A 19,848-nucleotide genomic window follows, 5' to 3' on the forward strand; every position below is an offset into this window, starting at 1 on the left:
AGCACTGTCATCATTTTCGGCTGTCAGAGCTGGAGCAGGAAAATAAGGACACAGGAACGCAGCAGGTCTGGTGCTGACGGTGTCTGCCAAAGAGGGACAAACAGCCCAGGGAAGAGCCATGTGTCCCAGGCAGCTAGACAGCATCCAGGGGCTGCGATCCTCCCATCAGTGCTGGCCCCGATCCATCCCTGGGGTCAGGAGCCCATGGGCAGAGCTCATTTTGCCCAGAAAGAAGCCAAGAGCAGAGGAGAAGGTTAAAGGACCAAATCCCCACTTGCAGCCTCCACGGCTCTATGAGCATGCTGCTGCCTGCTGCACTTTGCTGGGTCTTGCTCAGTGCGGAGCAGAAGCTCCGCAAACCCTCCTGTCCATGACACCACATCTCAGCAGGGTGGTTTCGAAACAATATTTAAGACATTCAGGACAAGCATTGAGGAACCAGAACCTCTTCCATGAGGAGAAATGAAATTTTATAAGGAGCAGCACAGAGAGGAAGCAAAACCAGAGTGTCTTCCTTCTGGGTTTGAGCAAATTTTAAAGTTGCACTGAAAAAAAACCCTTCAAACAGCATGAACCCTGACCAAACACTCCCACGTTTGGCAAGGAACAGCTGAAACCACATCTAACGCTTGATATGCGGGCTGGTCCCGCTAGTGCTTTGTGCAAGGGATGCCAGCAGTGAGTTGAGGATGAAAACCTGCCCTGTCTGACCTGACCCTTTGGAGGGGAAAAGGCTTTGCCTGACGGGCTGCTCTGCCAGTCCCAGGAGCACGGGAACTGCTCCACCAGGGAAGGACTAGTGCCCCCAGGGCTGCTGGAGCTGGGCTGGGGTTTGCTGGGCTGCACCTGCAGGAAAGGGCCATCGTCAGACGGTAGCCAAGAGGCTGGGAGGGCAGGGAGTTGCAGGAGGTCCCTCTCCTGTGCTGCCGGCTGTCCCTCGGCCAGGGCTGCAGGTCAGGACCCTCTCCCTGCTGTCCCCAGGCCACCCCCCGCTCCCCAGGTCAGGGCTTTCTCTGGCCTCACACACTTAGCACGTGCGGGCAGTTCCTGATCCTGCCCACAGCTCTTTCCGCATCTCTTGCATGATGCAACGGCCCAAACCACCCTGCAATCGTGTGCTGGGGCTCCCCGGGGAGGGGGACGGACTGTGGGGATTGGGCTGTGGCCCTGCTCCATCCCCAGCAGCCACCAGCTCGGGTCCGCTGGGCTTGCTGCCACAGCGAGCCCCTTTCCCAGGTGAGCCCCCGGCGAGGGCTGGCTGCATCCCAACTGTCCTCGGGACGGCTTTGGCAGATGCAGGGCAGCGCGGCTGGCATTATTGCTCCGCGGGCTGCGAGCAAGAACACCTAGACGTGTCTGCCACCTGCAAGGAAATCTAGCCGCATCTGTTTCTTACGGGGCCACAACCACCGTGGGAATTCCCTGGGGCCAGGGTAGCGTGTGCTGGTGCCAGAGGCATCGCTGCTGCCGCTCATCAAGCTTTCACTTGCAGCTGCGGGGCAGAGCTGTGGGCTGGAAAACACTTTGCTGGGGAAACACAGGGGAAAACCCGGGGGACTCGGCAAGAAAAGTGAGAGCAACCCAGCTGGTTTTGGGGGGGAACTTGGAAAACAGAAGTCGATAGCCAGAAATAAAACCTCCCCCATCCATTTCCAGCCAGGACAAGTTCACTGCCACCAACGGGACAGGGCTCTGACCAGGACCTGTGGCCACCGTGGCCGTCCCTAGACCTGCTTGGACTTCACCCAGAGCTTGGCAAAACAGCCGGCATCGAGATGTGGCAGAGCTGCAGCTCCTGCCCGCTCCCATGTGCACGGGATCGCCGCCAGCCTGACACTGCCCACCGTCACCTGCGAGTCCCTGACAACCTTTGATCCAGCAGCATCTAAAAATACAGCCAGGGAAACACACGGGGGCTCCTCCGCTGTTGTTTTCCCAGCTGCAGGATTGGCGTGACCCGGCCACGGCTGATCCTGGAGCCAGGAGGGCTCTCCGCCAGCGTGGGGTCAGTGCTGACGCCAGCCCTGACCGCTGCATCAAAAACAGGCAAATGGAAATACTCGGGGACCCAAGAGCTAATAAAGCAGGAGCCCTGCGGGGCACAGCGAGCAGCTGCGCCCGGCAGACGAGGACCCAGGGTGCAGGGACACGGCCACAAGTGACGAGGAGCCCAGCAGGAGCCCAGCCCCAGAGACCGTCCCCGATGCTGGGCCCACCACCCTTGCCCTCCCTCCACCCCAACATCCTGGTGACATCCGAGAGTCCCCCCGGGAACAGCGCTGCAGCCAGTGTGTCTTCTCCATCCGCAGAGGGTTGCCATTGCCCCCAGACAGACGGGCTCCTCTCGCAGCACGCCAGCTAGTGACATGAGGTCTGGGAGCCTCGTGGGAGACAAAAGGGGACGCAAAGAGCAGAGTGGGATGATTTTGCAGAAAAGTAAAAATAAAAATGCAGGAATGGTGACCTCAGGCAGAGCCTGAGAGGGGATCTGAATGGTGGCTCTGTGCCGGCGGAGGGGCAGGGCAAGAGGCCACATGCAGCCTGTCCCAGCAGCTGCTCGGGACAAACAGGACATGGAGAAAGGGAGCAAAAGAGGAGGGTGAGCTCATGGGGTCAGGGGCCCTGGGGTGGCAGGGGCACCCAGGAACTCTGTCTTTTGCTGGGCAGGCTTGGTCCCCAGCACCCCGATTCCCACCTGCAAGCCCTGCTGTCTCAGGGCGACAGGAGGGCACAGGGAGCTGCTTTGGGGTGCTGCAGGGATGGAGGACTGGATCCAGCCACGCTGGGTGCATTTGCAGGGTGGGCCAGTTGAGCACAGCTGATAAGAGCACCCGAGGCTCCAGGCAGGGAGCTCCACAGTGCGGGGGGTGAGGGGGTCCCTCTGGGCTTGGCTTTGCATCCTTCCCCCGCTGCTCACCAGTGCCAGTGCCACAAAGGGATCCTACCTGCTGGTACCAGGACCCTGCCTTCCTCCCCGCCTGCAGCCTCCTCGCCCAGCCCCGGTGCCTGTCAGAGGTGCATGAGCCAAAGCAAGGTCTTGGGCTCGTTTCAGAGGTAACCACACAGTTAAAGAAGGTCAGAGCATGAGCTCATACTCCCCTCACACTCAGAGAAACTATAAAAAGGCTGAAGCAGAGTATGTGAACTAATGCAATTAAAGGAGCAATTGGCTGCTGGCGGGGGAGGAGCTGGCCCAGCAGACCCCAGTTTGCATTAGGGATCCCAGGCAAACAGCTTGGACGGGGTTTGAGCCGAAGGCCAGCCCTGCACAGAGCAGCGGCAGCGCCTGCGGGCCCGGAGCCGTGCGGTGGGCTGCCGCTGGGTGCTCCAGCCCCGCTGCCCACGGCCAAGCCTCTGCCCACCCAGCATGACTGCTGGTGCCTGAGCCCTTGCAGCACTCGTGATCTATACCAGTGACGAAAGGGCTCTCTCCCGCTCCCAAGGAAATGGGAAGCAAACGCAAGCCCTCCCTGGCGCCGTCCTCCCTCCAAAACAAGCCAGCAACCCAGCTGTACCTCCTCCCGTCTCGGCTTGTTTTCACAGCGTGTCCTTTGGCTGCTCGCTAATCCCTGGACAAACCTTCGTTCTCGAGACTACCCCGGCAGCTTGCGGCCCACGCCGTGGCCGTCCCACCCGTCCGCGCTCCCGTCCCCCATCCCAGCTCTGGTCCCATCCTTGAGCCCGTGCCCACGAAGACGACAGCAAACACGGCTTCAGCCTGAGCAGGGAGCAGAGGGTCTGAGAGCGCTCGACACCGTGCCCGGGGATGGAAGAGCTGTGCCGAGCAGTGGTGGTTTGCCTTAGGATAGACCAAATCTGTGGCTTTGGCTCTTGCGCCGATTGTTTTTGTACGACTTCTGGTTGCTAAATCACACAACTCTGCCTTCGAGTAGGTACTTTCCGTCGTCGAAACATCCAAAGAGCCGTAAGAGACACCTTTCTTCTGCTGTGCTTTCAGGCCAATTCAGAAAAGGGAACTCCGAGCTGTGCGAAGCGCCGTACTGAATACAGACCAGCCCTGGAGCTTCCTACCAGCACGGGCCTGTGTTTATTTAAAAAGAGGGAAACCGCCCCAAACACAGCAGCCGGCGTGTCCGCGCACACACACGGGGCCGTGAAGGGTCCCCCGGGCCGGGAGCTGCCCGGAGCCGCTCCGGGGGCGAGGGGGGGAACCACGGCGGAGCGCCCCGGGCCGGGCCAGGACCCGCCGGGTCCGGCTTTTTTCTCCGGGGGTCTTGCCCACACCCCCCTGCCGCCCCCGCGGGGACGGAACCGGCGCCGCTGCCGCCCCGGGGCACCCGCGGGGGGGTCGGGGGGAGCTCCCGCCGCCCCGGCAACGCACGGCGGGCGCTCCCCCCCCCTCCCCGGCCCGGCGGAGCTCCCCGACCGCCCCCCGGCAGCCCCCTCCCCCGGCCCGCCCCGCCGCGCTCGCTCTTTCTTCGCCTTCTCTTTCTTTTTCCTTTTTTTTTTTTTTCTTCCCCCAGACGAGGCGCGGACGGAGCCCGGGGGGCGGGGGGGGGGGGCCGGGGCTGCCCGCCCCCGCCCGCGGCTCGGGGAGGCGCCGGCGGCCGGCGAAGAGCCGCCCGCGGACCGGCGAGCCGAGCCGAGCCGAGCCGAGCCGAGCCGAGCCGGGCGGGAGAGCCCCGGGCGGGAGGGCAGCGCTCGGCCCCCCCAGGAAGAAAGAGGGAAGGCAGAGTTGGTGCCGCGGGCCCCCCCGGCCCCTCTGCCACTTCCCAGTACACATGGTAATTCCTTCTGCTTTCCTATCCTTTCCGCCGGCCTTCCCACCGAGCCGCCGGCCCCCGCGGGCACCTGCGGGACCCCCGGCCCTCCTGAGCACGGGGTGGGCGTCGGGCGCGAAGGCGGAGGTCGGGCGCGAAGGCGGAGGTCGGGCGCGATGGCGAAGGTCGGGCGCGAAGGCGGAGGTCGGGCGCGATGGCGGAGGTGGCCGTCGGCCGCGCGGGCAGGCTGCCGCCCGCGACGCCGAAACTTCCTTGGAAAGTTTGGCGGGAGGATGGGGCGCAGCGAGCGGGTGCTGCTGCGTGAACCGTGCCCGGCACGCAGGTACGGGACGCTCGGCGGATCCGTCCCCGGGCTGGCCATCTCGTTTGTCACGGCGGCCGGCACGCGCCGTTGCCCCGGGCTCCCAGGCGATGCTGGGCTGAGCGCTGGCCTCCCGCTCCGCCGGGCTGGGGCTGTTGGTTAGCGTTTGCATCGTGCCCTGCCAAAGCTGCTGACAGCGAGAGCTGCGGGAGAGGGAGAGGAATTGTTATTCAGGGCTGGTCCTGGCACTCAAACCTCGCTCTTTCCTGAGCAGGAGGGAGAAAGGAGACGGAGCTGAGTCACCCTGTGGCTTTGGGTACGAGTTAACTTCACGGCACCAAAACACCAAAGCGCAGCTCGCCTTGTTGGTGTAAACCACTTTAAAAAATATGGGTATTTGGGGAGAAATATCAATCTCTATTTAACAGCACTTTGGCTTATTAAAATGGAAATAGCTTTGCAAATGTAAATCTCCTTATGCTCCCTAATGCCTTTTGTTTCGGTTCTGCACTCTCTTGCAGCTGGCGGAGGGACGTGGGCTAATTGGTTGCTTTTGGATTTCTAACGGCTCCCCAGCTGGCCTGGCCTCAGCCGCTGCACCATGGTTACCCCAAAATCTTCCCTCAGTGATGAAGAGCTTTGTGACACTCAGTGAAAACATTTTGTGTCATTCCAGGCCAAAATATTCCCCAGCACTACGCAGACTGCGTCTGGTGCCTCCATCAGTCAGTAGTTCTCTCCCGACGCTGGCTCACGCAGTCCCCGCTGCTGGATGGAGTCCTGGGCGGTTTTATTCCATTGACAGGGGAGCAGCTTTGTTTATTCAGCCGATCCATCCTCTGGCGCGTCCCTTTGCTCTGGGGTTTTGGCGATGATTTGCAAGGTTTTCTCTTTTTCCCGCTGCAGCCGGGCTGTCCACTCTCCCAGACGCCCCGAGTTTATCCCAGCCGGTTTACCCAAACTCCGGGCATTTCTCCTCAGCTGCCAAGGTGCGGGACTGGGCAAGGCCAGGGAGCTGGGCTACGTGTGCTGCAGCCGGGGGAGGCTGCTCTGGGGTTTGGGGGGGATGCTGTTGTGAGAGACGGTGGGTGTGGGACGGTGTTGACTGTAATTGTGTGCCTTCACCCCGTCAGACCGTGGCCTGTGCCCCCCACCGCCCCACAGAGCCCTCCGCGGCAGCGCGGCCGGCTTTGGGGCTGCTCATCACCCCACGACGCAGCCTGCCCAGAGCAGAGCCCTGGCAGCCCCGGTCTCAGGGGACCTGGCTACTCGTTCTGTTTTCTTTTGCTTTTTTAAGTGCCACAAGAGTTCGGCAAGTAAGAGTTTAGTTCGGTTTCAAAAGAGCTGTTTTTGGGATGTGCCAGGGCTGCGCAAGGGTGACTCCGTGCAGCGGGCACTGGCGAAGGCAAGCGCAGGCAGCGCTGGCTCATCTCGTGCCACCATTAGGAGCTGGATGGATCCCCCTTTGCTGTTACAGACGGCGGCTCCTCACCTCCGTGCTAGGATGGGGAAGGAGCCGAGCTCGGTGGTGCTAGGCAGGGAGGCGGTGGGCACCCGGCCGGGCTCGGTGCCTGGGAGCGGGTGGCTGTGCCAGGGTCCCGCGGGAGCAAGGCGGAGAGGGGAGCTGGGCTTTACCCTGCAGCGGGGCTTTTCCAGAGCAAGGTCTCCCATCTCTCTTAGGAATCGTGCAAAGACCAAGCGTGAGAACACCGGTGGTCCAACGGCAGAAAGCCTGGCAGGGGAATGCGCTTGCCGATCGGGGCACCAAGAAGGGACTTGGTCTCCCTCTGCTCTGCCCAGGCCCCATGGCTTCTCCTGCCAGGCCCAAGGGCAGGAGATTCCTGTGAGGAGACACAGAGAAAAAGTCAAGAATTAACCAAAGCGTGACTGCAAAGTGCTTTAGCTAAAGCGCATTAAAGCTAATTAAGCTGAATTAACCAAGGCCACTTTGTCTCTGTATGGGCTCCCAGGCCAGGGATTAGTCTGAAACTAACGCCCACCTTCAGCTAATCCCACCTGATTTCCCGGATGCCCGTGCAGGAGCACGGGGATGACGGTGAGCCGTGGCTGCCAAAGGTGCAGGACCTGGCGGCTGCTCCGGCTGCCAGGAGGATGCTCATCCCTGTGGCGGCTGCCTGCGGTGCTGGGGTCCGTCCACCGTCAAATCTGGAGCCCAGCCCCAGGTGACGGGCTTGGCTTTGCCGTGGACTGCAGCCGGTGGCAGAGCTAGGGGCTCCTTGGTACCCGGCGGCAGCTGGCAGAGGTAGCACACACCACGCTCTGCAGGAGGAAGAGGAGGAGGGATGTCCCGCTGCAGAGTGGCAGATCCCCAGCTGGCCAGGCTGGGCTTGACCCTGCACCATGCAGAAACCTGCATCTCTCCCGCAGCGGCACCATTTCCAGCAGAAAAGGTGCCATTTGCCCACCCGCCCCAGTTTGATTTGTTGTTTATTGGAGCCTGTCCTGCAGAAATACCCCCCAAGGAGTTGGAGAAGCGTCTGTCTTTCCCACTCGCTAATGGGCTCCTTTTGGCAGCCATGTCTGTAGTCACCCCCGCGCTGGCTGTAATGCAGCTGGGATTTAACGGGAGCCATCTGATGCCTTCCCTCCATGTACCCACTGCGCCAGCCGGGTCTGCGCAGCCGAAGTCTCCGGCAAAGCTGGGAGAGCAAACTTAGAGCTACCAGTTTGTGTGTGGCACGAAACCAGCGTCCTCGCCCCGGTCTGGAAGTGGTGCAGGGGAGGGGGCTGTAACCCGGCAGAGCGCTTCCCAGAAAACGCTCGGAGGACTAATTTTGAGTTCGGCGAATTCAGCGATGAGTCTGAACCAAAACACCCCATCCATCTTCAGATGTTTGTCCTTCCTCCCATCCGCTGCATTCCTACAGCCAGCCGCTGAGCCCAGCACATCCCCACGCTCCTCGTCTGGCTCAGCTTAACCCCTTGGCTGCTGCGGCTCCTCCGCCTCCGCACGGCCAGCGTTCTCGAGTGGGGCGGCCGGCTGCGCTTGGGACTTATCTCGAACTTCTTAAACCACAGCCCAACACTGGGAACCGGACCCGGCCGTGCTCGTGCCCGCCGGCTGCGCGGTGCTTGGTGTGCTCTACACCCGGTTCCTCCCCAGTTTCCAGCCCAGGACGGTTTGGAGACCCCCGAGCTCAGCGGCATCGCCAGCGTGGGCGTACCAGGGACCTGGCAGAGACGCGGTGTGGCGGTGCAGCGTGGGATGGTGGGCACAGGCTCCATGGGGGGGTGACGGCATCCCATTGCGGGGCCGCTCTCCCCACCAGCGATGCTTTCCTCCTGCAGGACGCCGGGTCGCTGGATGCGGCGGTGCAGAGTGCCCTCCAAGCCCTCTACCCCCCCTTCGAAGCCACGGCCCCCACCGTCCTGGGCCAGGTGTTTCGGCTGCTGGAGACCAGCTACCGGGGAGATGGGCTCTGCTGCCTGCTCCAGTTCCTCATCCCAGCCAAGCGCCTCTTCGAGCACGTGCGGCAGGCAGCCTGCGTAAGCCTGCATGCCCCCCCACGCCGCGGTGCCCCTGCACCCCGCTCCTGGCCACGGGGGGTTTGCCCTATAGCGGGACACCCTGCATGGCCGTGCCCTGCGCTCTCCCCTTCCCCTCCCTGCAGAGGGGACCGTGGTGTGCCCAGCTCCCCGGGACATCTCCAGCACAGAGCCCGGCACATGCTGTCCCCGCGATAAGGGTGGAGGAGGGACTCCAGGGTCACCTTATCTCGCCCCTGGAGAGGCTCCAGCGGGGATTTCCCTTCTGTTGGCACGTGGGGAGCATGCGGCACCCTGGGAATGGCCACGGGCTCAGGGTGGGCTTGCGGGGCCCTGCTGTGGCTCGGCTCAGGGACATCCCATCAGGTCACCGGTCTCTTCGGTCCCCACCACAGGAAGCGCAGAACCCGGCGGTGAGACCGCGCGGGGCTGGCCAGGAGGGTACGGAGCCGGCAGGGGCTCTCGCTCACGCGCTGTGTTCTTCCTCCCTCCTAGGCTCCCTACTTTAACTGCATCTTTCTCCATGAAGGCTGGCCCTTGTGTCTTCACGAGAAAGTGGTCGTCCACCTCGCGCCGCTCAACCCCCTCCTGCTGCGCCCTGGGGACTTCTACCTGCAAGCGGAGCCCTGCGAGGAGCACTCGGCGCGCATCACCGTCAAGCACCTCTCCCACGACCTGCGCACGGTGGAGGAGACGCCGGTCCCCGAGGCCGCCTACGCGCTGCTCTTCACCAACGAGTGGCTGGAGGAGATCAATGGCGACCGGGCCAGAACCCCCCTGCACACCTGCCTGGTGGCCACCGAGAACGGCATCGCCCCGCTGCCGTGGAGCAAGATTGCCACGCCAGAGTTCATCGACAAGCCCAAGGCTGGAGCCGACGGCATGCCCGCGGGCGCCCAGCACGGCCCCGCTCCTGAAACTGCAGCGGAGCCAGCAGCACCCAGCGCGCCCATGCACCACGGCGCGGCGGACGTCCCGGTGCCCTATGGCAACGTCGTGGGCACCATCCCGGGCTGCAAGGTCACCTCTCGGAAGTCGAACCAGGGAAGATACCCGGGACTGATCAAGGTGGACCAGGCTGGGCTGCGGAAGAAACCGGCCATGCTGGCCGTGCCCAGCCTCTGCGAGATCATCAGTCAGAACCTGGAGGGGGAGTACGTGGACCTGTTGGAGCTCTCCCAGGAGCAGCTGGATCTCCTGGCCAAGTCCCTGCCGCCCGCCCGCCCGGCAGGGCCGATGGGGCCTGGGGCCGAGGCGATGCTCCCCTGGGCGAACGGGGGGCCGGGGACGGACGCCTGGCCCTGCACGGGGGTGCGAAACTTGGAGAAGGGTCCCTGCACCCCATGCCTGGGGAGGAAGCTGAGCCAGGAGCCGGGGCCACACAGCCCACGGTGCCGCCACCGCGATTCCTACCTGGCTGCGCTGCAGAACCCGGTGAGCTTCGGCCCCGGACTGATGGCAGCTATCCTGGAGGAGTCGGACGGCCCCGGCCCCGAGCCTCCCCCCCCCACCCCCCATGAGACCCCCACGCAGCACGGGAGGGGGGCTGGCAGCCCCACACTCCTCGCCCGCCGTCCCCACCGAGCAAGTCCTGGGGTGCCGGCGGAGGCATTGGCACGGCAGGGCGGCCCCCGGCTCCCCGTGGGCTCCAGCCACAAGTTCTCCTTCCTGAAGGGCCCGTGGCTCGGGGCGGCCCCCGGGGATGAAAGAGCCACCAGCCAGCACGAAGGGGCCAGGAAGAAGATGTCTGCCATCTACTCGCCCAGGATGGGCAGAGCCAAGCCAGCCAGCAAAGGTACCGTCCGAGCGGGGCTGCGGTACCTGCCCGGGCTCTGCGGGAGCTTTTGCATTTCTCTGCCTCGTCGAGCATCACCAGCTCCTCTCTCCTCTGTCCCCGTGGGCAGGTATGGATGCGGCAGCCGCTGCCCCTGCGGAGGAACGGTCCCTGGAAAGCACCAGCTGCAAGAACGGTCCCTCTGTGCCCGGCACCGGCACCCCTGGCCGGGAGCCACCGGCCTGGCAGGACCTGCACGCCGGGCTGCTGCGCTCGGGCATCGTGTGCCTGCCAGGTACTGCTGGCACGGTGGGACCCTCAGGGGGATGTCGGGAGAGGCCTCCGGAGGGAAAATGCCGTGCTGCTGGAAAGGGTATTCTGGAGGAAGGTTTCAGGGCTTTGCTGGAGGCCAGAAAGCCCCCGAGCGGAAAATCTCCTTTCAGCTGGGCAAAAAAAATTAAAAACATAAAAACAAGCAGTCTGCTCCAAGCAGCTGCCCCAGTTCCCAGCTGCAGCCAGCCCTCCCACACCATTCCTCCCCAATGAAGCCGTTCAGCTTTTAGCTGCCAAACACTAAACATTTGGCTTCTTCCTTTTCCCAAGAGCTGAAAAACAGGGATGAAACCCATCTTTTTTTCAGGAAAAATGTCCCCAGCAGCTCTGCCCTGGCATTTCCAGGGCCGGTGTTCGTGCTGAGAGCCTTTGGGGGCCAGCACTGCCCCTCTGGGGGGGCCAGGGGAGGCTGCACTGGGGCAGCCGCTGTGCTGCCACAGCTGCGCAGTATTAACCTGGGCTGAGCCCCCCGGGCCGAGCTGGGACAGAGCCCCCTCCCGCGCCCCTCAGCAGCCGTTCCTGCTTGGCGAGCAGCAGCGAGGCCGATGGGAGCCCTGGCCCCTTGGCGGGGGGTTGCTCAGGGCTGGAGTTTGCAGCCAGCGGGGGGCTGCCGGAGGGGTCACTCGCCCCTTTCCCCGCAGGGAGCTCGGACAGGCTGGGCAGGACCCTGCTCCAGGTGACCACCAGCGGCAGCGCCTGGGGGGCTGCGTGGTGCTCGACCGCTGAGCTGGCGAGGCTCATCCTCTACCTCCGCTCCCTCCCCAGGTAAGGGCCAGAAGGGCTTGCCGGGGACCCTCCGGCTGCATCCCGGCTCGGGGGTCCCAAGCAGCCCTGGCGCCGAGCCAGGATGGATGCCCAGCATCCCGCACGTGCTGGTTTGGGCACATCCGACACATCCCCACCATGTCCATGGTCCCGCCCGCAGCCATCCCCAAGGACCCTGTGCCACGGCTCTGCCAGAAGCGCCTCTTTCTGAAGGTCTGGCGCTGCCCTCGGCTGGGGCATCCCACAGGGACGGGGCCGTCACCTGCGGCTGCCGGTTCCCGCCTGCCCTCACCCTCCTGCCCGGGGCTGCGGGGCTGCGGGACGGGGCTTTGAGCAGGTCCTGCGCGAGGGACCCCCACTTTATGTGCCGCTTTTAACCGGTGCAATCTGCCTCCTGCTCACTGTATTTCCCTTTGCTAGGCAAGAAGCGAAGGATGGCGGGCTGACTGTCGTGGTGGATGCCAGGAAGCAGCCGCCTGCTCCCGTCCTCTTCTCAGCCCTCCGCTCCGTCCAGGTACACCGGGGTCTGCGTGCCGGTACCATGGAGGTGCTGGGGGCGGGGGGGTCCTGCCCAGGAGCGAGTGCTGCCGACCTTTGGGGGTCCCTCAGAGCATCCCCTGCACCCGCTGCCTGATGCAGTCGCCTGGCTGGCAGCAGCTTCTCCGACAGCCCCCTGCGCTGCCGTGCCTGTGGCCACGGTTTTTATCTTACTCACAGATTTTACCCATAAGCATCGCGGTGCAGATTTACCGAGGCAGCTCTTGCCTGCCTGCAGCTGCAGCGCAATGTCCTGGTCTAGAAAACCCATGTCCTTGCTGCTTCCTCCCCTGTGGCCAGTCTTGCCTCCTGACTCCCTGTAGGTCTGGCAGTGCTTCACCGCTGCTTTGTTCCCAAAGCTGCTGATAAATCTCTAATTTTTGAGCACGTCTGCAGTGGCGCAGACCATCCCCCAACAGGGCACAAAGACCCCGTTTCCCCCAGCCCCCAAACCGAGCTCACACCCGGCGCTTGCATCTCTCCAGCTCCTCGAGTGCCAGCTGCGAGGCACTGGTGGTTTGGGACCAAAGATCCCTTCCCAGCCCCGCAGGATCTGGCCTCGGTCCCGCTATCGCCTGACGCCGTGGCGTGCCCCAAACCCCTTCAGCATCCTGCTAGCTGAGCTCACCTGGAAATCGGCTCCGCAGTGACGGTCAATCATCCTGGCAGGGTTTCCGTGCCGGTGCCGAGGCAGTGCTGTGGGAGTGCCCTGTGCTGTCCTGGGGGCCGTGGGGTCCTCCCCGCCACAGCACCCTTTGCCTTTGTGCGCTCAGAGCTTCAGGTTGGTTGCAGCCTGTCCAGTAAATCCCGTGCCGGCCCTGATGCTCTCCTTGCAGAGAAGTATCACTGGTGCAAAAGAAGGAGTTTGCTCACGAGGCTCTTTCCACGGGTCCTTTCTGCCAGGGAGCTGGTGGCTGGGATGGGGTTATGGCCTGAGCGACCCGTTTCCATTTCCCACGCCAGCAAGCTCGGGAGCCTTTTCCTTTGTAATGAGCCCACCGGCCTCAGCCGACCCAGGCAACTGAGCCCCAGCATCACCGTGGGTAACCTGAGGTCTGTGCCGTGGGGTTTGCCGTGGTGACTCTTCCCTGCCTCCCGCAGAGCATCTCGCCGGGCTGCATCCACACCGTGCTGCTGCTGGCCGAGAAGGAGCTGGTCGCCCACCGCGAGAGGCTGCCCGGGGTGCAGGTGAGCCTGTCCTTGTCCCTGTCCCCATCCCCTCCTCCTGTCCCCACGTTGTCTCCTGTGGGAAGAGCAGAGCCAGGGTGAAAAGAGCCTCCCACCTTGGGGGACCCTCCGTCCCCTCACCTGGAGACCCCAGTTCCCCTGCTCGGGGACCCTGGGCAGAGCAGCACCTCGTTGGGGCAGGTCCCCCCCGTGCTGGGTGCAGGACAGGCAGATGCTGCCCTCAGGCTGGCTGGGCTGCGCAGGCAGGCAAAATCTACCCCAGGGCAGCCAAGCGCTTTCCCAGTTACCTCCAGTGGCCGGACACAGGCGCTGGGATAATAAATCTAAACTCGAAAGGGTTTATTGTTCTTTTAGTGCTGCTCAGTTTAATTAATGTAATGTGAAATATTAATGAGCTTCATCACCTAGCTTGGCTGTCATGGCAGATTATTGCAGTCCCGGCGATCTCCCGTGCATTCAAACACCACGGAGCTGGCGGGAGCTGCTCCGAGTGGAGCTGCCGCACGGCGCGCTCAGCCCTGCCGGCACTGGCACGCTGCACTCCCGGGGCCGCTGCACGGCGCGGGTTAACGGGGCAGGGTGCTTAGGGCAGGACTGGGTTGTGCCCCCTGCTCCAGGCTGTCCCTGGGGAGGGACCTGGCACAGTCCGGCAGCGCTGACGAGCTCCACGTGCCCCGCAGGTGGAGACCCTGGCGTCGCTGAAGGCTCTGGGCCGCTACGTCGACAGCTCCCAGCTGACACAGGAGCTGGACGGCACGTTCCCGTACTGCCACGGCGAGTGGGTTCAGTTCTTCCAGGTGTCTGTTATCACGCCGTTAGCCATCGCCTCACCTCCCCACGGTGCCCCTCCGTCCCCACCGCTGCTTCGTGTCTCACAGACATCCCTGGAAAAGTGACAGGAAAGCCCAGGAGAGGGGAGGGAGAAGGAGAGCCCCGAGCGCAGGAGGGCAACCCCCTCCTGCCTGCTTCTGACTGCTCCTGCCTGTGACTGCCCGTCCACCTCCACGCTCCCTTCCTCCTTGGCTTTAACCTGGTGCCCCACGGTATTCCCTGCTCTGGCCTGGCACTGCTCTTCCTCCTCTTCCTCCTGCTCCTCGTGGGCAGGCTGCCCTCCTGCCCTACTGCTTGCCCAGCCACCCCGGCCCCACTGACCTGCTGTGTGTCCCACCCGCAGAAATTGCATCCCTTCACAGCCAGCCTCCGGCGGGCATCGGAGCTGCTGCAGAGCTGCATCCAGGAGCTGCGGAGCGCCGACGCGCTAGCGGGGACGCAGGTAACAGGCAGGTCGTAGGGCTTTCCAAAGAGCCCGTCTGTAGTCCAGCACACGGTGACATTTCACCCCGATTCCCCGAAACTCGGTGCAATCGCTCCCAGACCAGCTGCTGCCAGCTGCAGGGCTGTCCCCTTTGCTCATCCCTCGGGGCGCAGCCCCGGAGATGCCAGATGAGGCCCCAGGTGAGATGCGTGTCCGACCCTCTTTCCGCAGGATGTGGCCGCGTGCATCGGGAGGCACCAGGAGCTGATGCGGAGGGTGCTGAGCGACCCACAGCTGGTGTGCGTGCAGCGCGAGGGGGGGGCCGTGCTGGCCCGGCTGCGCAGGGAGGCCGCCCGGCTCAGCACCTCGGCTGACGTCAGGTAGGAGGGGGCGGCTTTGCTGGGAGAGGGGTGCCAACGCCGAGGACCCCCGGCCTCCTCCACTGGCCGAAAGAGCCACCTCCGTAGGGATAGCCCAGTCCCCATGAGAAAAAGCTTCTTTCCAGCACACCCCGGAGCTGGCACTGTGCTCCCTCCTGCCCTGCAAACTCCCTCCGAGCCTGGAGCTCGCATCTTGGACAGCCCTGGGCAGGATTTCCCGTCATCCCGGCTGGGGAAGGTGCCCAGGTCCCTCGAGGGTCTCCTGCCCTCGGACCAGGCTCCGGGGCTGCTCAGTGAGCCCTCCAGGCTGGTCTCAGGCAAAGCCACTAGATGGGGCCAAGCCCCGGCGATGCTGCACATGTCCAGCCACGCTGCACATGTCCGGCGACGATGCGCATGTCTGGCAATGCCGCGCTTGTCCAGCAGTCCATGCATGCATGCAGCACTAATCCCACTGCTCCCTTCTGCTCCCTTCTCTCGGCTGGGCTGGGCTGCGCTGACAACCAACACTTTCCCATCCCGCGTTCCCTGACGTCCAGCTTGCTCCATGGGATGACGTGCAGTGCCAGGGTGCTGCTCCCCTGCAGCGTCCCCGGCATGCAGGGCCTGGAGCCCACTGCATCCCAGGGAGTACCCTCATGTCCCGGCTGGGCTCTGAGGATGCAGGAGGCGGGTGGAAAGGAGGTCTCTCGGTCGGCTCCTGACCCCACGTACCTGCTGGGATTTTGCCAGCTGCACGTGCTCGGTTGTTGGCCATCCGCTTGCTTGGCTCTTGGCTGCCTGGGTGGGCAAGTGCCAGCGCCGGTTTCCAGGGAGCTGCCCCATCCAGAGGCTCCTGCCCACCGGAGAGCTGCCTCGGCCGGCATCTTCAGGAGGAGCCGGCGGCTCACGCGGCGGCAGCCGGCACTGACGGCCCCTCTCCTCCCCGACCACCAGGACCAGCATGGAGTCGGCCGAGGGGCTATACAGCCAGCTGGAGGAAGAGCTTCACAACCTGGTGTCCCAGTCCAACAGCTGTCTGGAGCGCCTGGAGTTCCTCCGAAAGGTCCGGGAGCTTGAGGCCGAGTTCAGCAAGGTCAGTTGGGCATCCTTGGGGTGCCACTCTAGAAGCAGCAAGTTGAAGTTGTCCTCTGCGGTGTTCCCACAGCTGAGCATTTTGGGCACATTTCCTCGGTTTTTAATGACGAAGGAAGCCGAGAGAATAACAGGATTGCCTGAGCTTTGATTTTAATTACGGGGTGACTGCATATTCACGCCTGAGATGGGATGCCCCGGTCCGGGAAGGAAAGGGAGGTGCTGCGGAAGCGCTGCGGCCGGCGGCCAGTCCCGCCTGACCCTCGGCCCCGCTCTTTCTTGCAGCTCGGGTGCTGGCTGGACGGGGAGGCAGCGGCACGACTGCAGGAGATGGGCACCGAGGAGTGGAGCCCCGACAGCTTCCAGGGCTCTGCCGAGCGGTTTAATGAGTTCCTCGTCCAGGCAACAGTACGTTTGAGGGGACTTTCTGTAACATGCATGCCTAGGGTATCGCTGCCAGCAGCGCTGTTAGGTGGCTCCGGCCCCTGCCTGGCACTCCGCAGAAACCGAAAATGCCAAATTGGAAGCGTTCGAACGTCGTTATGAAGTTCGAAACAATTAGCCCAAATCCCCCAGGTTTGAAACGAGGCTTCTGAGCAAAACCGGGTGTCTGCAGGCTGGCTGGGTCAGACTGCAGTTTTGAAGCCCAGCTTTGTTGGGGTCTTTGGGCAGCTCTGTCCTGGCGAGGGGGGCGGTTGCACTGCTGTTCCCAACCCCTCCTGTGCTCTGTCCTTTGCAGCCCCCTGCCCCTTCCTCCCGCAGGGCCAGGCTGCGGAGCCTGGACATCCCATCAGACAACAGATAATGTGGTGGCAAGGGTTTGTTCCCCCCATACCCCTAGATATAGAGGCCCTTTAGTTACACACGCTGCAGGGAGGACGAAGCAAGGTGACCCCACTCAGGACAGGACGATGCATTTTGTGCATTTTGAGCCAAGCCAGGACAGAGCAGACATTTGGAGAATCCCCGTTCTCTTTGTTTCTTCCCACTGGCCCAGAAACGTTTCCCAGATAGCTTTGACAGCGATGCCGAGTGCTGGCCTGCAAAGAGCCTCACCCTGCACACACATCCCAGCGCAGCAGGTCAGCACCGTTCCCCCAGCGCGGAATTCCTGCCGTCCCTGCAGGCTCAGTACCGGCACGGCCTGGCCCTGTGTCAGGAGGCGGCTGAGGTCCGAGACGCGGCTTTCCCCGAGGCAGACCCCTTTCAGGTGGCTGCGGCCCTTTTCCAGACGAAGCTGATGAGCTTCTACAGACAGGTGGAGCGGCGGCAGGCTGAGCGGGAGCTGCTGCGGGAGCTCAGCCGGTTCTCCAGCAAGGTGGGTGCGTGGGCTTTCCTCCCGCAGGACCCGGTGCCGCCTGGGCAGCCGTGAAAACAGCTTCTCTTGCCTTCTTTTCTAGATCACGGGGCTGAAGCTGGACTGCAGGCAGTGCTCAGCCCGGGCGAAGCGCGGGGAGGGCCAGGCGCTGCAGTGCCTGCAGAGCTCCTTCCAGAAGCTGTCGGTGGAGTTCGCCCTGGAGAAGCTGCAGGAGATGAAGGCTCAGGTGCGCAGGTTGCAGGGCAGCCAAGGGCTTGCAGCCTGGACCGAGGCACGGCACAGGTACCAAGAGACCCGGCAGATCCTGGAGGAGATGCTAGCAGAGCTGCAGGAGCCCTGGGGAGCGCAAGCCGACGGGCAGGGAGACTCCGTCAGCCCCCCCGGCTCAGGGTCTGCAGCCCCTTGCAAGGAAACCCCGGTCTGCGAAGCAACCGCCAGCCCCGAGCCAGCGGTGTCGGGGGGCCGGGGGGCAGCGGAGCAGCCGGAGCCCAGCACCAGGGGGCCAGGACAGCCCTGGGCCAGCAGTGTTCCTGGCCCCATGGTGGGCACGGAGCCGAGCTCCCCGCAGCCCCGCTGCCAGCAGGGGCCAGAGGGCAACCGTGCCTTTCACCGCCACATCTCTGCCGGTGCCTCCCTCCCAAAATCGCAGAGCGGAGCCTGCCTGGGAGCTGCAGGACACCTCGCTCAGGAGCGCAGCCAGCCCCTTCAGAGGCATTCCCTCACCCTGCCTCCCCGGGCGCGTTTTCCAGGTGCTGACCCACTGTGTCCCACCACTGTGCCCCACGGGACTGTCTCAGCCTCCGGCACACACGGTCCGCCAGCAGAGAATCGGGCAGAAGCCACCCAGTACTTTCAGGTTTCCAGCCAGAGCAGTTTCTCTTCTGAAGACTCAGACTCGCAGAACTCCACTGAAGAAGCCCCAGCAGCGAGCCTGGCTTTGCCCCGGGACCTCCAGAATCCCAGACCACTTTGCCCCTCTGAAAAGCCCTCCCAGATTGTTTACCTGGAGAACCATCACACCGAGAGTCCAGCTAAAGCAAATGCCAAGTAAAACCAATCCCTTCTAGTAGGGGCTGTTTCTGTCCAGTTGTGGAAGTCGCGGTCACCAACTGGATGTCCCGTGCTCAGAGGTGGGACACTGGGACACATTGTCCAACCCTCGGTCCCAGGATCCTTCAGTTCCCCATACTTAGCACTCACCCCGCTGTGGAACAGCAATAACCCCATCACCAGCCTCACGAGGTCTGTTAATAATCTACTACGTGTGTTGCAATCCTCACCTAAAGTGCATTTATCCCTACAAGTGCCAGGTTTGCCTCAGGACAGCGGTGAGGGTTCCCCGCAGTCAGCAGCCGTGCTCAGAGCATCCCATGGGAGCGCAAACCTGTGCCGAGGTTTTTCTGCCCACCGGCCCTGCCGCGCTCCCCTCCTCTGCCAGGCGGTTTTACCGTCCCCCGTGCTGCTGCTGCAGCCCTAGCCAAGCGACAACGACAGGCATTTTGTTTGTGTGCACTCGTTAATGTAGGACTAATGTGATTAATGTTAATAAACCTGAAGAGAAGTGCCCGGCTTGGTCCTTGTGGAGCAGAACGAAAAGCCGCGTCCTGCCCAGAGCCAGATGCCGGGCTGCTCGCCCAGGCTCCCCGCCGCTGCCCCAGCCCAGTGCCAACGGGCAACCAGTGCCACCGCGAGAGCCTCTTGTGCCGCCCGCGCGGGCTGTGGCCGCAGCCTGGCTCTCCTGCCCACCGCCAGCATCTCGCTGCCGGTAGGAGGGTCCTGCTCAAACTGCTGCTGGCTCGTCCCTGTTGTGCCCTGACCTGCTGGCCCCTGCTGCCGGGCTGCAGCCATTTGCAGAATGAGTCCCTCTCCCTTTTGTAAGGGTTAAACGCCTCTGTCTCGCTCCCATCCTACCTCCTCCCCAGTACATGGGCGAGGGTGGTGTCATCCTGCCCAGCCTCCCCACTCGCTGGGAACGCGCTGTCCCAAAGCCTTGGGGATCTGGCTGAGATGGGTGCGACCTCGCCGATAGCTGTCCAGAACAGCCTGGCGTCCCCAGAGATCCCATCCCTGGGGGCATGTCCCACCGAGCCGAGCCGCCTGTTTGGGCACCCGGGAGCGGGCAAAGCCAGGCAGGGGACAGGCTGTCTGGGCCAGGGCGCTGTGCCGCCCACCACCCCAGGCAGTCGCATCATGAGCTAATCAAGAGACATCGTAGAAAAAGCACTATCTCATGTAGAGGCCGTTCCAGAAAAACACTCTCTTCCTCCCAGCCACGGCGCGGTCATGGCTCGCGGCCCCACGTGATGCTGTGCCTCAGCAAAGGCCACTTGCCCATCCCAGTGTTTGCGAGCATCGCTCATACCCCCCCTCAGCCTTGTTTTTGCCAAATCCCCATGCTGAGTCCCGCTGAGCTCTTCTTTGGAGGCTGCAGTCCCAGCCGCCCCTCACGGCACCACAGTCCTTCTGCCCAGGTCATTAACAACAGTGTTAACGAAGACCGATCCCAGCCTGCTCCCTAGACATTGCCCTGGGACCTCCCGCCCGTCGCTTCTGTTCCCAGTCCTATGCGTTGTCTGTTCTTTCAGTTCTTTTAAACTCCCATCTTATCCTGTTCAAACACTAATTTCCCTAGTAGCACTTCTATCACTGCTTCACTGAAATCCCACTAGCCAAG

The 19,848-nt window shown here is 63.3% G+C and overlaps 1 protein-coding gene across 3 annotated transcripts; it reads left to right on the forward strand.

Annotated features, from left to right (window-relative positions):
- The first annotated feature begins 4,662 nt into the window (after positions 1-4,662).
- Positions 4,663-18,740, forward strand: KIAA1755 (KIAA1755 ortholog). Of its 3 annotated transcripts, none has more exons than XM_049816850.1 (14): positions 4,663-4,745; positions 8,353-8,550; positions 9,046-10,345; positions 10,455-10,619; positions 11,299-11,422; positions 11,843-11,936; positions 13,061-13,147; positions 13,828-13,944; positions 14,322-14,420; positions 14,634-14,782; positions 15,719-15,857; positions 16,142-16,264; positions 16,854-17,174; positions 17,257-18,740. In XM_049816850.1, the coding sequence occupies exons 1-14, from the start codon at positions 4,743-4,745 to the stop codon at positions 18,223-18,225; spliced, it is 3,888 nt and encodes a 1,295-aa protein (XP_049672807.1). In that variant the 5' UTR covers positions 4,663-4,742; the 3' UTR covers positions 18,226-18,740. The 3 variants fall into 3 exon arrangements, with proteins under 3 accessions (XP_049672807.1, XP_049672805.1, XP_049672808.1); XM_049816848.1 differs by lacking the exon at positions 4,663-4,745 and adding an exon at positions 6,881-8,272; XM_049816851.1 differs by lacking the exon at positions 4,663-4,745 and adding an exon at positions 6,881-8,272 and having other exon boundaries at positions 16,983-17,174.
- Positions 18,741-19,848: the final 1,108 nt, after the last annotated feature.

The sequence above is a fragment of the Accipiter gentilis genome, chromosome 14 (assembly GCF_929443795.1).
Source record: "Accipiter gentilis chromosome 14, bAccGen1.1, whole genome shotgun sequence".
NCBI classification, from domain to species: domain Eukaryota; kingdom Metazoa; phylum Chordata; class Aves; order Accipitriformes; family Accipitridae; genus Astur; species Astur gentilis.